The 15,503-nt window shown below is 40.0% G+C and overlaps 1 protein-coding gene across 1 annotated transcript in view; it reads right to left on the bottom strand.

Annotated features, from left to right (window-relative positions):
* The window catches only part of DNAH8 (dynein axonemal heavy chain 8), a 377,764-nt gene that overhangs the window by 212,415 nt on the left and 149,846 nt on the right, over positions 1–15,503 (bottom strand). Inside the window, exons 36-38 of the mRNA XM_059177846.1 lie at positions 11,306–11,505; positions 8,133–8,286; positions 20–183 (exon numbers count right to left, since the gene is read on the bottom strand). Of these exons, the coding sequence (XP_059033829.1) occupies positions 20–183; positions 8,133–8,286; positions 11,306–11,505 (518 nt within the window). The remainder of the gene's footprint in view (positions 1–19; positions 184–8,132; positions 8,287–11,305; positions 11,506–15,503) is intronic.

The raw sequence follows: 15,503 nt of genomic DNA, 5'->3' as shown, positions 1-15,503 counted from the left end.
TAACAACTTCCACTCTTACCCTGTGAGTGACTTCTGACATACTTCCAACTGTTCGTGCAAATGAGGTAAAAGTTGACCCATGGTTTCATCTCCAACACAGCAACTAATCACATTGGGGTTCTCATGAGCTCGCTGCATTATCTTCGTCCAGGACTTGTCAATATTCTGAAACCGCTTTGCTTCCTAAAACAAAACTCCTAGTCAGGGGAGAGGAGTCAAGATGGCAGAGAAGTAGCAGGCTGAGACTACTTTAGCTAGCAGGAGATCAGCTAGATAGTTTATCTAAAGATTGCAAACACCTGCAAATCCATCGGCAGATTGAAGAGAAGAAGAACAGCAATTCTGGAAAAACAACCACTTTCTGAAAGGTAGGACTGGCGGAGAAGTGAATCCAAAGCGATGGGAAGACAGACCCCAGGGGAAGGGGCCGGATCCCGACAAGCAGAAGAACAACGGAGCACAAAATCAGGACTTTTAAAAGTCTGTTCCGCTGAGGGACATCACTCCAGAGGCTAAACCGGGGCGAAGCCCATACAGGGTCAGCATGGCCTCAGGTCCCGCAGGGTCACAGAAGGATCGGGGGTGTCTGAGTGTCACAGAGCTTGAGGGTATTGGAACGGGAAAACCGGCTACAGAGACAGAGCCGACAGTAAGCTCCCAGCTCAGGGGGTTACCTTGAACCAGCCACAGACTCGGTGAACTCGGAGCGTGGCCAGAGGTCAGGTAGAGGGGAATGACTGGGCGCTGTTCTCTGAGGGCACACTGAGGAGTGGGGCCCTGGGCTCTCGGCTCCTCCGGGCCAGAGACCAGGAGGCCGCCATTTGTATTCCCGTCCTCCGGAACTCTATGGAAAGCGCTCAGGGAACAAAAGCTCCTGAAAGCAAACCCAAGTGGATTACTCAGCCTGGCCCCTGTAAGGGTGGTGCAATACCGCCTGGGGCAAAGACACTTGAGAATCACTACACCAGGCACCTCCCCCAGAAGATCAACAAGAAATCCAGCCAAGACCAAGTTCACCTACCAAGGAGTGCGGTTTCAATACCAAGGAGAGCAGCAGTATTCCAGAGGAGGAGAAAACAAAGCACAGAATTCATGGCTTTCTCCCTGTAATTTTTTAGTCTTGCAGTTAATTTAATTTTTTTTTTCATTTTTTTCTCTTCTGCTGCTAAAATTTTTTTTAACATTTACCCTTTTCTTTTTTAACGTTTTTTAACTAGTTTATCGAATATATATATTTTTTCTTTATACTTTTCTTTATTCATTTTCTTTTTTTAATTCTTTTCTTTTTTTTTTCTTTTTCTTTCTTTCTTTTTGAACCTCTTTTTATCCCCTTTCTCCCCCCTCACGATTTGGGATCTCTTCTGATTTGGTTAAAGCATATTTTCCTGGGGTTGTTGCCACCCTTTTAGTATTTTACTTGCTCCTTCATATACTCTTAGCTGGACAAAATGACAAGGTGGAAAAATTCACCGCAAAAAAAGAACAAGAGGCAGTACCGAAGGCTAGGGACCTAATCAATACAGACATTGGTAATATGTCAGATCTAGAGTTCAGAATGACAATTCTCAAGGTTATAGCCGGGCTCGAAAAAGGCATGGAAGATATTAGAGAAGCCCTCTCCGGAGATATAAAAGCCCTTTCTGGAGAAATAAAAGAATTAAAATCTAACCAAGTTGAAATCAAAAAAGCTATGAATGAGGTGCAATCAAAAATGGAGGCTTTCACTGCTAGGATAAATGAGGCAGAAGAAAGAATTAGTGATATAGAAACCAAATGACAGAGAATAAAGAAGCCGAGCAAAAGAGGGACAAACAACTACTGGACCACGAAGGGAGAATTTGAGAGATAAGTGACACCATAAGACAAAACAACATTAGAATAATTGGGATTCCAGAAGAAGAAGAAAGAGAGAGGGGAGCAGAAGGTATACTGGAGAGAATTATTGGGGAGAATTTCCCCAATTTGGCAAAGGGAACGCGCATCAAAATTCAGGAGGTTCAGAGAATGCCCCTCAATAAGAATAGGCCCACACCCCGTCACCTAATAGTAAAATTTACAAGCCTTAGTGACAAAGAGAAAATCCTGAAAGCAGCCCGGGAAAAGAAGTCTGTAACATACAATGGTAAAAATATTAGATTGGCAGCTGACTTATCCACAGAGACCTGGCAGGCCAGAAAGAGCTGGCATGATATATTCAGAGCACTAAACGAGAAAAACATGCAGCCAAGAATACTATATCCAGCTAGGCTATCATTGAAAATAGAAGGAGAGATTAAAAGCTTCCAGGACAAACAAAAACTGAAAGAATTTGCAAACACCAAACCAGCTCTACAGGAAATATTGAAAGGGGTCCTCTAAGCAAAGAGAGAGCCTACAAGTGGTAGATCAGAAAGGAACAGAGACAATATACAGTAACAGTCACCTTACAGGCAATACAATGGCACTAAATTCATATCTCTCAATAGTTACCCTGAATGTTAATGGGCTAAATGTCCCAATCAAAAGACACAGGGTATCAGAATGGAAAAGAAACAAAACCCATCCATATGTTGCCTACAAGAAACTCATTTTAAGCCTGAAGAAACCTCCAGATTTAAGGTGAGGGGGTGGAAAAGAATTTACCACGCTAATGGACATCAGAAGAAAGCAGAAGTGGCAATCCTTATATCAGATCAATTAGATTTTAAGCCAAAGACTATAATAAGAGATGAGGAAGGACACTATATCATACTCAAAGGGTCTGTCCGAGAAGAAGATCTAACAATTTTAAGTATCTATGCCCCCAACATGGGAGCAGCCAACTATATAAACCAATTAATAACAAAATCAAAGAAACACATCAACAATAATAGTAGGGGACTTTAACACTCCCCTCACTGAAATGGACAGATCATCCAAGCAAAAGATCAACAAGGAAATAAAGGCCTTAAATGACACACTGGACCAGATGGACATCACAGATATATTCAGAACATTTCGTCCCAAAGCAACAGAATACACATTCTTCTCTAGTGCACATGGAACATTCTCCAGAATAGATCACATCCTCGGTCCTAAATCAGGACTCAACCGGTATCAAAAGATTGGGATCATTCCCTGCATATTTTCAGACCACAATGCTCTAAAGCTAGAACTCAACCACAAGAGGAAGTTTGGAAAGAACCCAAATATATGGAAACTAAACAGCATCCTTCTAAAGAATGAATGGGTCAACCGGGAAATTAAAGAAGAATTGAAAAAAATCATGGAAACAAATGATAATGAAAATACAACGGTTCAATATCTTTGGGACACAACAAAGGTAGTCCTGAGAGGAAAATATAGTGGTACAAGCCTTTCTCAAGAAACAAGAAAGGTCTCAGGTACACAACCTAACCCTACACCTAAAGGAGCTAGAGAAAGAACAAGAAAAAAACCCTAAGCCCAGCAGGAGAAGAGAAATCGTAAAGATAAGAGCAGAAATCAATGAAATAGAAACCAAAAAAACAATAGAACAAATCAACGAAACTAGGAGCTGGTTCTTTGAAAGAATTAATAAATTTGATAAACCCCTGGCCAGACTTATCAAAAGAAAAGAGAAAGGACCCAAATAAATAAAATCATGAATGAAAGAGGAGAGATCACAACTAACACCAAAGAAATACAAACTATTATAAGAACATACTATGAGTAACTCTACGCCAACAAATTTGACAATCTGGAAGAAATGGATGCATTCCTAGAAACATATAAACTACCACAACTGAACCAGGAAGAAATAGAAAGCCTGAACAGACCCATAACCAGTAAGGAGATTGAAACAGTCATTAAAAATCTCCAAACAAACAAAAGCCCAGGGCCAGACGGCTTCCCGGGGGAATTCTACCAAACATTTAAAGAAGAACTAATTCCTATTCTCCTGAAACTGTTCCAAAAATTAGCAATGGAAGGAAAACTTCCAAGCTCAGTTTATGAGACCAGCATCACCTTGATCCCAAAACCAGACAAGGATCCCATCAAAAAAGAGAGCTATAGACCAATATCCTTGATGAACACAGATGTGAAAATTCTCACCAAAATACTAGCCAATAGGATTCAACAGTACATTAAAAGGATTATTCACCACAACAAAGTGGGATTTATTCCAGGGCTGCAAGGTTGGTTAAACATCCGCAAATCAGTCAATGTGATACAACACATCAATAAAAGAAAGAACCAGAACCATATGAAACTCTCAATAGATGCTGAAAAAGCATTTGACAAAGTACAGCATCCCTTCCTGATCAAAACTCTTCAAAGTGTAGGGATAGAGGGCACATACCTCAATATCATCAAAGCCATCTATGAAAAACCCACCGCAAATATCATTCTCAATGGAGAAAAACTGAAAGCTTTTCCGCTAAGGTCAGGAACACGGCAGGGATGTCCATTATCACCACTGCTATTCAACATAATACTAGAAGTCCTAGCTTCAGCAATCAGACAACAAAAGGATATTAAAGGCATCCAAATCGGCAAAGAAGAAGTCAAATTATCACTCTTCGCAGATGATATGATACTATATGTGGAAAACCCAAAAGACTCCACTCCAAAACTGCTAGAACTTATACAGGAATTCAGTAAAGTGTCAGGATATAAAATCAATGCACAGAAATCAGTTGCATTTCTCTACACCAACAACAAGACAGAAGAAAGAGAAATTAAGGAGTCAATCCCATTTACAATTGCACCCCAAACTATAAGATACCTAAGAATAAACCTAACCAAAGAGGCACAGTATCTATACTCAGAAAACTATAAAGTACTCATGAAAGAAATTGAGGAAGACACAAAGAAATGGAAAAATGTTCCATGCTCCTGGATTGGAAGAATAAATATTGTGAAAATGTCTATGCTACCTAAAGCAATCTACACATTTAATGCAATTCCTATCAAAGTACCATCCATCTTTTTCAAAGAAATGGAACAAATAATTCTAAAATTTATATGGAACCAGAAAAGACCTCGAATAGCCAAAGGGATATTGAAAAAGAAAGCCAATGTTGGTGGCATCACAATTCCGGACTTCAAGCTCTATTACAAAGCTGTCATCATCAAGACAGCATGTTACTGGCACAAAAACAGACACATAGATCAATGGAACAGAATAGAGAGCCCAGAAATAGACCCTCAACTCTATGGTCAAATAATCTTCGACAAAGCAGGAAAGAATGTCCAGTGGAAAAAAGACATCCTCTTCAATAAATGGTGTTGGGAAAATTGAACAGCCACATGCAGAAAAATGAAATTGGAGCATTTCCTTACACCACACATGAAAATAGACTCAAAATGGATGAAGGACCTCAATGTGCGAAAGGAATCCATCAAAATCCTTGAGGAGAACACAGGCACCAACCTCTTTGACCTCAGCCGCAGCAACATCTTCCTAGGAACATCGCCAAAGGCAAGGGAAGCAAGGGCAAAAATGAACTATTGGGATTTCATCAAGATCAAAAGCTTTTGCACCTCAAAGGAAACAGTTAACAAAATCAAAAGACAACTGACAGAATGGGAGAAGATATTTGCAAATGACATATCAGATAAAGGGCTAGTGTCCAAAATCTATAAAGAACTTAGCAAACTCAACACCAAAGAACAAATAATCCAATCAAGAAATGGGCAGAGGACATGAACAGACATTTCTGCAAAGAAGACATCCAGATGGCCAACAGACACATGAAAAAGTGCTCCATATCACTCAGCATCAGGGAAATACAAATCAAAACCACAATGAGATATCACCTCACACCAGTCAGAATGGCTAAATCAACAAGTCAGGAAATGACAGATGCTGGCGAGGATGCGGAGAAAGGGGAACCCTCCTACACTGTTGGTGGGAATGCAAGCTGGTGCAGCCACTCTGGAAAACAGCATGGAGGTTCCTCAAAATGTTGAAAATAGAACTGCCCTATGACCCAGCAATTGCACTCTTGGGTATTTACCCTAAAGATACAAACGTAGTGATCCAAAGGGGCACATGCACCCGAATGTTTATAGCAGCAATGTCCACAATAGCCAAACTATGCAAAGAACCTAGATGTCCATCAACAGATGAATGGATCAAGAAGATGTGGTATATATACACAATGGAATACTATGCAGCCATCAAAAGAAATGAAATCTTGCCATTTGCGACAACATGGATGGAACTAGAGCGTATCATGCTTAGTGAAATAAGTCAAGCAGAGAAAGACAACTATCATATGATCTCCCTGATATGAGGAAGTGGTGATGCAACATGGGGTCTTAAGTGGGTAGGAGAAGAATAAATGAAACAAGATGGGATTGGGAGGGAGCCAAACCATAAGTGACTCTTAATCCCACAAAACAATCTGAGGGTTGCTGGGGGGAGGGGAGGTTGGGAGGAGGGGGGTGGGGTTATGGACATTGGAGAGGGTATGTGCTTTGGTGAGTGCTGTGAAGTGTGTAAACCTGGCGATTCACAGACCTGTAACCCTGGGGATAAAAATATATGTTCATAAAAAATAAAAAATTTAAAAAATACAAAACAAAACAAAACAAAAAAACTCCTAGTCAGTAAAAATTAACATTTGAATAAAGCAAAGTCTTCATTCTGGAATTTTCTAGAGTTCCTCAGACCGGCTTCTATTAGTTCTCAGTCTATATAATTTAAAGGAGCAATTTTTTTTTCATCTGCATTAACTCTGGACAACAAAAAACCAGCCATAAAACTGCCTGTTGACATTTTGCTTTGTCACAATGGGGCTTATTGCTTATTTGTTTTCTTACATTTAATATATTTTTCAAAATGCCACACGATTAATTTGCAGAGCTATCAACTTAAAGCTCAAATCTAGTCTTTCAGCACCCCAGGTGTTTGGTTTGATGAGCAAACTGAAGAAGTATGAAAATAATCTGATCTCAAGATCCTCTGACAGCTCAAAAATACCTCAGGAAAAAGAAAAAAAAAAGTAAAACCCCAGAACAAAGCTTCATTTACATTTTTGCAAATGAAATTTCTCTATTTACTATGGATGATATTAAGCTTTGCATTCAATTGCAAAAATGCCTCAAGAAATGGCATAAACTTGATTCTTAACATTTTTAAGTGTATTTTTTTTTCAACAATACAACTTTCTGATTGAAAAAGAAAAGAACTATTTTTAAAAATGTGTTGTTACAAAGGGAAACAAGTCATTTTCAAAACAATTTTATCCTTGGGCACCTGGGTGGCCCAGTGGGTTAAGCCGCTGCCTTCCGCTCAGGTCATGATCTCAGGGTCCTGGGATCGAGTCCCACACCAGGCTCTCTGCTTAGCAGGGACTGCTTCCTCCTCTCTCTCTCTCTCTGCCTGCCTCTATGCCTACTGTGATCTCTCTCTGTCAAATAAATAAATAAAATCTAAAAAAAAAACCACTTTTATCCTTGATTTTTAATTTATATAGATTCTATATTTATAGAAATTCAGAAAGAGCAGCCTTAATTTCATAAGAGGGACATTACCTTTATAGTATAAAGCTATTAGTAAGTGTATTTACTTAAAAGGCCCAAATAAAGCTGTTTAAAAGATTTTTGTTAAGGGCTTCTGAAGATGTTTCTTTGCCCCAAGGGATATTTCTGATCTCTTACTGGTCAACTTACTAATAGTTAATTTGTGCTTATACAATACAGATTAATTTTAATTCTAATCTCAGAGGAAGATTTAAGGTAACCTCTTAGAAGAGATGAACAACTATAATTTAATAGTACCACATTTCAATGTACCTTACAACCTCAGAAAACCTGGAAATTTGAAAATATGTGAATTTCTTCTTTCTACTAATATAAATTAGGAAATCAGCACATTTTAAAAATTTATTTTGCAAAGGAGCTGTATAGTAAATATTTTAGGCTCTGTGGGCCATATGTTCTCTGATATAACCACTCAAGTCTGCTGCGGCAATGGTAAAGCAGCTGTAGACAGAACATAAATGAATAGATACAGCTGTGTTCTGATAAAACTTATTTGCAAAAACAGATATGTGGGCCAGAGATCGCCAACCCTGGTTTAAATAATCAAGGTACAGCCATATGTCTTTGTAAAGACTTTTACAGAGACATACAGACAACACACATCAAACTGTACGTTTGGTAGTTACAAAAACCGTATTTACCTGAGGGAGTTGTTTGGCAATATCTCCACCTACAAAGACAGCTTCAAGATACACCCAAAGGTTCTGGACTACCAGCCACTCTTCAATTATATCTGAGGAAGTGGACAATTTATACACCCAGCTCTGGATAGTTTTTTTAAATGGAGCATTATATCTAAAAAGTAAAAATGGAAAAATACCATATTTGAAGGATGATGCAGAAAATACTATGGCCTAACAAAGAAAATTAGACGAGGGGTGCCAGGGTGGCTCAGTGGATTAAGCTGCTGCCTTTGGCTCAGGGTCCTGGGACAGAGCTCCACATCAGGCTCTCTGCTCAGCGGGGAGCCTGCTCCACCCACCACCCTCTGCCTGACTCTGCCTACTTGTGATCTCTCTCTCTGTCAAATAAATAAATAAAATCTTTTTTTAAAAAAGTATATTAGAGGAGAAACATTCCTTTGGAAATTAACTTTTTTTTCCCTAAAAGGCAGTTCCTAATAAATTTCATACAGCGAATGAGATATTTGTTTTTCTAGGCATAAAACTCATATCATTATAGCAATTTTCCTTGTTTCCGTGTATGAGTCACAGACTAGGAAGATGGGCCAAGTGTTGGACACAGAGGTCCAGCAAAATGATTGTCTGGTTGTTTCTGGAAGGAAAATGATGACACAGAGTAAGGTGTTTTTAGAAGACTACTGTGAACCAAATCTAAGTGAGCACTGACTGCAGGAATAACACATAGGGCACTGTTCCTGGTCTCTGTAACTATGACGACAAGGCCAATAGTCAAGATTGAGGGTTGATGTTCACCTCCAGATGGGCTCTTCTCACCCATAGACTTTAATTCCACCAAGCACTATGCCTAGATTCTAGGGAGTTAGAGATCCAGAATAGTTGGCCCCAAATTGCATGCTTCCTCTTTTCTCAACATCAGGGCTAGCTGCAGAGTTTGTGAGAATTTGAGGTGTCCAGAAAGCCGGGCCCAGCCAAGAAAGACAAGAAATACAGGGGATGTCGTGCAAGAAGTGATGGGAAGCTACCAGGTAAGGACCCAATTACCTATAGTTGGATAAAGAAGGTGACCTCAGTTTGTGGCAATGACAAGCAGTTTTGGTGTGGTATAGTGATATTGCTGGTGAGTGGCCATTATTGATAACACTCTTCAAACTTTTCATAATCCAGGGTGGGGTGACTTGCAGTTGCTTACATACAGAAGGGGGTTCTTCTGGGTATAGTCTGATGCCTGGATGCAACCCATAACTTCTCTAGAAGCCCATGCTATATAGAGAGGTATAAGGGGAGTTATGTAGGAGATACGTGAGCTACTCAGGTAGTAAGAGGCTTTTGACTCAACACTCAATTTATACTGTCCATCTGGCCAACACTCTAGAGCCAAAAGAAGTCAATATGCTAAAAGCGTCTTCGAAATTAAGACAAGCACACTAAGATGGTACAGATGGACACTTCAGGGGGTTGAAGCATCTAGATATTTAGGATAAAAATGGTCCTGCACAGAGAGAGGGAAAAAAAAATCATCTTTGACGGTGTGTAACTTCCCAGCATCAAAAAGGGAGACTTGAAATAAGATCTAGCATAACCACGTTCTGCCCTTTGGTCATTGCACAACTTTGGCTAGTGGAACCTGTCATGATGGATAGTTAGTCCTATAGATCAATCAGGAATCCACTAGCAAGGTGTCACCAACCAGGCAGTATCTGGAGTCAAGTCTCACCTATGGAGATAAATAATTTCCTCCTGAAGTCACACCCAGGTAGCCCTAGAGACCCAGCAGGCACTGTGTCAGCACTGAGTTTACTAGTACTATAAATAAATATTATACTGATCAGGCTAAATCCAAGTTAAAAATGAAACTAAGAAAGGCTTCCAATCCCAAATTCGTTGGCTATAGACACTGTTCAGATGAATCTACAGTCTTTCTTCAAGAGGACATCACCCAGGAAATCAGCAAGGAAAAATTTGCAATGAGCAATGGAAGCAGTATCCCATAAAGTTTAAGAACCACTGAATATCCTATGGTCACCTTTGCCAGGATTATTCAGATTCCTTGAAAGCAGAGATATATGTAGAGTGGTTTTTTTTTTTAAGATTTTATTTATTTGACAGACAGAGATCACAAGTAAGCAGAGAGGCAAGCAGAGAGAGAGAGAGAGAGAGGAGGAAGCAGGCTCCCCACCTAGCAGAGACCCTGATGTGGGACTCGATCCCAGGACCCTGAGATCATGACCTGAGCCGAAGGCAGAGGCTTAACCCACTGATCCACCCAGGCAGCCCTATATGTACAGTTTTAACCCCAACAAGTCAACCCAGAACTCCCAGAACTAGGAGCTTTGGAGTTAGGTCATTATCCAAGTGCAAGTGTGCCTTTGAGGCCAGCAGTCATGGAGGGTATCATTCATTAACCAGTAATTCCAACCTAGAGAAGGGATATTAGAATTCCCATGCACCCCAGACATTGATTCTGCTAATGATGAGGTAATGTCATATTTCTTAGGTGTGCTGAAATGAAGAACAGTTGAGAATTATTGCATAGTCAGCTAGGGGATTAGAGGTTGCTAATGTCCAGATTACGACCTGACAGTATACTTAATCTGAGTCCCATTTCCAAAAACTGCACTCAAGGTCACAGTCACCTTCCAGCTGTTTCAGTAATCCAATGATGGATAGGTTGTCTCACTTAGGGAAAAGTAAAACCAACACACATATAGACCATTCTCCTCATAAAAGAATGCATGAAGGGTTTACATAATAAGCCCCTAATAATATATTCCTTTCATGTGTTGCCAGCATACTTTTCCTGGGTCACTGGGTGAACACCTGAGCAGGGCTAGCCAAGGAAGGCAAAGATAACAACTTAGAGGAACCAAAGAGAAAGAAAGCAAAATGAATATGTTATCTCAGTGGGGACCCAAGATGTTCAAGAGATAAACTGCCAATCTGAGGGGAAATAATTATGACGGTGCCCACCAGAAAAACAGTTAAGAAGAAATGAGTACAACAAAGAAGAGACAGAAGCCATGATCATTAGGGAAATAGGTAGCTCATTTAAGGACAGACAAGAGTGAGCCCTTGAGTTCAGAATCTTGCCATAGATGCAAAACTGGGCTTTCATCCAGTATTATATAACCCTAGAAACCAAGTTAAAACCTTCCCCCAAAGTATAAAATTACCTGTTGCTTAGTAAGGAACCTAAGACCATTAAACTATCCTCCATCAAAGTGATGATCTCTCCTGATTCAGTTCCTTTGAGAAGGAGCTCTCCCTTTCCCTTAAATGCTGCAAAACTCAGGTTCTGGTTGGTCCAATTTTCAATCACCTGAGTCAGCTTGGCTTCAATATCCTTCTCCTTAATGGCAGATATGCAAATATCCTTCAGAGGGAGATCAAAGAATATGTCATGACATTTCCAATTACAAATTAAGTGCCTTAGAAAATCATAGCATTTTCAAGCTTGAACCTAGAAGTCATTTAGTCATTTTATGGCCAAGGAAACCTTCTGAGCATCTGACTACTAGTTCTTTTATGATACCATATACAAGCAATAGCAGAGTTTAAATCTTCATGTTTCTTGATTACATTTTAATTGGAGATTTTTGGCCAAAATGGAAATAATAACAGCTGCTCTATCTCAGCAGGTTGTTACAGGAAACAAGGGAGAATATATGTGGGGGGTCCTTTGAACTCTTCAAAGTAGCATAGAATCGTTTCTGTATTCCAGCCTGCTCTGGCCCTAATTGAATGTCTCATTTGCTTAAAAGTCTTGTCTTTTCTTTTCTTTTTTTTTTTTCCTCACAGGGTTTCCTGTTTTTCTGAGAGTCCTTGATATGAAAGTCTCATAAAGGAAAATAAAAGTAACATATTTTTCCCATCATGCTTCTATTTGTTTTCATACTCAGAATCACAGATCTCAGAGATGAAAAGGAATTGAAAGGGGCAAGGTATTTCCACAAATAATTATAATACAAGTAGCATATAATAAATGTCTTCAGGGGCACCTGGGTGGCTCAGTGGGTTAAAGCCTCTGCCTTCGGCCTAGGTCATGATCCCAGGATGCTGGGATCGAGTCCCGCATCGGGCTTTATGTCTAGTGGGGAGCCTGCTTCCTCCTCTCTCTCTGCCTGCCTCTCTGCCTACTTGTGATCTCTGTCTGTCAAGTAAATTTAAAAAATCTTTAAAAAAATAAAAATAAAAATAAATAAATGTCCTCAGAGTGGTATGACTCGTTGGGAGTTCCGAAAAGGGAGAAAGGACTCCTGCGTGCAGGCAGGAGGGAAGGCCTCATTGAGGAGGGAGCATGAGACTGAGTGGGATTCCCGTGGGTGGTGGGAGCAGACACTCTACAGAGAGAGGAAAGAGTTCCTTTAGGAGTAGTGAGTCCCAGAACAGAAAGAATCCAACTTGGCAAACAGCAGGACATGCAGAGCAGAGCAAACAGGATGTACTGGCATATACAGTGCTGAGAATCTGTTTTGGGGTACAAATAGTAACTGAACCTTAGAATTCCTTGGAATTACAAAATGGCATTTTTCAAAGCACAGCTTACAAATGGCTATATTCTTCAGTATAAAACCTACTTATAAGAATGAGATGGACACCAAAGTTCTTTTTCAATTCCTCATTTCCTTCAATAGTATTGGCATGGCATTTATAAATAGGACAAAATTCTTTGAAATATATATTGCTGGTGTACATGTATTGTTAAGAAGGGAAGAAGAAAATGGAGAGCCTAGGTGGCTCATTGGGTTAAATATCTGCCTTCAGCTCAGGTCATGATCCCAGGGTACTGGGATCAACTCCCGTGTTGGGCTCCCTGCTCTGTGGGGAGTCTGCTTCTCCCTCTCCTTCTGCTACACCCCCTGCTTATTCTCTCTCTCTCTCATAAATAAATAATTTAAAAAAAAAAAAAAGAAGGGGGAAGAAAAGGCAGAAAACTCAAAATCATATATATGAGAGATTTCCAGTTACATGGTATAGTTCCTCACCTCCAAAAATATAGAATAACTGATAAAACGTGACAGAGAAAGTAGAAAACATAGCCAGGCTTAAAAACCAAACAAACATCTCCATGAACCAGAGCAGAAAATATACACAGACCAGTAGATGGAGATGAAACCCAAGCTTGAGGGCTCTTGTAAGGTGAGGGGGAGGGGAGATGGCTCAGCAAGCCCTTGTAAACAGTTTGCATCGACATATCTGGTTACACCCGTGGGTTCCACACAGAGGCAAACCCCTGGAAACTGCCCACAGAGGCAGACCCCTGGAAACTGCCCATCCTTTCTGTGAAAAAGGCCTATTTGCTTATATTAGAGCTTCTGCCTTAGGGGCAGACATCTAATTTAATACACAACTTGGGGCCTCCCAAAACACTCTCCCAAGATGGACACTGGTGGGCACCACTGTTGCAGTGTCCATCTACCTCACTGTAGGTCACCAGTATCTCCCTGAAAGGAGCTTATGCACATTTCAGGCACCCTGGTTTTTGTTTTTGTTTTTGTTTGTTTGTTTTGTAGCTGCCACACAGGGGATCTGGATGATCCCCTGATTATGGTGGCAAATGAGGCTTATGTTTGAGGTGCACAGGACTAGAATAAATGGCGGGGGGAGGGGGGTAGTTCTTAACTAGTTACCCACCTCCCAGTGCTGAGCACTGAGACATCAGACTGAAATGCTCAGTTTCTTACTGTGAAAGAGGCCTATTGCTTTTTCTTCACAGTTGTGGCCTGAGGAGCAGAGTCCCAATTAAACATATGTCCAAAGGTCAACTGTAATCCTCTCCAGAGACTTTGAAGGGTGAGTGTGATATTCAGACTCCTTATGCTGTGCTCCCAAATGCTGGCATCTCCAACAAAGGAGCCTGAGTAAAAAACTGGCACTCCACAATTGTGGCTGTCATGCAAAAGGCACATCCCTGACTGTGGTGACCAGCAGGGCTTTTGTTCATGGGTTCAACAGAATGGTAGGAAGCAAAGAAAGTTCCTAACTGGCTGTCATTCCCAGCTTTAGAGCAGAGAGAACAGATATAAATGTCCATATCCTAGTATTCCCTTAAATAGGCATATTTGCATGCTTTAATAGTTGTTGCCTAAGGATGTAGTTTCCAATCAGCCTAAGTCTAGGTGCTGACTGAAATCCTCCACTTCGGGACCTGATAGGTCTCGTTACATCCTCAATTACTGAGAGCACCTAAAGACAAAGTAGACCACTGGGACAAACATAAAGGTTTGAGAGACAGCCAAGAGCTAGGGCAGGCTTGAAGGATAAGGTTTATTTCCTCACAAGGCCACTCCTTCAGGACAAGGAGAGGTTATTGTCTTATATGATGCATAAAAATCAACACAGAGCAAAGTAAAATGAAAAAAAAAGGAATATGATCCAAATAAAGCAAGTAATATCCTCAGAAAAAGACTTTAATGAAACAGAGATGAGTGGTTTACCACATAAAGAACTCAAAATGATGGTCATAAAAATACCCACCAAGTTTAGGAGGACAATGCATAAACAAAGTGAGAATTCCAACAAAGAGAAAGAAAATATTTTAAAGGCACCAAGTAGAAGTCATGGAGCTGAAGAATACAATCACAGAACTGAAAAGCACAATAAAGGAGTTCAACAGCAGACTAGATGAAGCACAAGAAAGGATCAAGAACTTGAAGACAGGGCCCAGAACTTACCCAACCAGAGCAAAAAGAAAAAAAGAATGAAAAATAGTGAAGACAACTTAAGGGACTTATAGATCCTGTAAGCCAACATTCACATTATAGGAATCTCAGGAGGACAAGAGGGCAGAAAATGTATTTGAAAAAATAATGGCTGAAAACTAGATCTCAGAAGCCCAGAGAATTTCAAAACAGATGAACCCAAGAGACCCACACCAAGACACTATAATTAAAGTATTAAAAGCTAAAAACAAAGAGGAAATCAGAAAAGTAGCAAGAGAAAAACAACTTGTTATGTAGGAAACTCCCACAAGACCAACAGCAGATTATTCAGCAGAAACTTTGCATACCAGAAGACAGGAGCACAATATATTCAAAGTGATGACAGGAAAAAAAATTATCATGGAAAAGTTGTCCTTCAGAATCAAAGGAAAGCTAAAGAGTTTTCCAGACAAGCCAAAACTTAAGGAGTTCATCACTACTAGACGAACCGTACAAGAAATGTTAAAGGGACTTCTTTAGGCTAAAATGAAACAGTGTTAATTAGTAACAGGAAATATATGAAAGTGTAGATCTCACTGGTAAAGATAAATATATAGTAAAATTCAGAATAGTCTAATGTTGTAAAGGTGGTAAGTTAACTACTTAAAAAGCCAATATGAAGGTTAAAAGACAAATGTAGTAAAACAAACTATAACTACAATATTTGTCA

The sequence above is a fragment of the Mustela lutreola genome, chromosome 6 (assembly GCF_030435805.1).
Source record: "Mustela lutreola isolate mMusLut2 chromosome 6, mMusLut2.pri, whole genome shotgun sequence".
Classification (NCBI taxonomy): Eukaryota; Metazoa; Chordata; class Mammalia; order Carnivora; family Mustelidae; genus Mustela; species Mustela lutreola.
The sequence above is the reverse complement of the archived record's forward strand: the minus strand, read 5'-3'. Positions and strand labels throughout refer to the sequence as shown.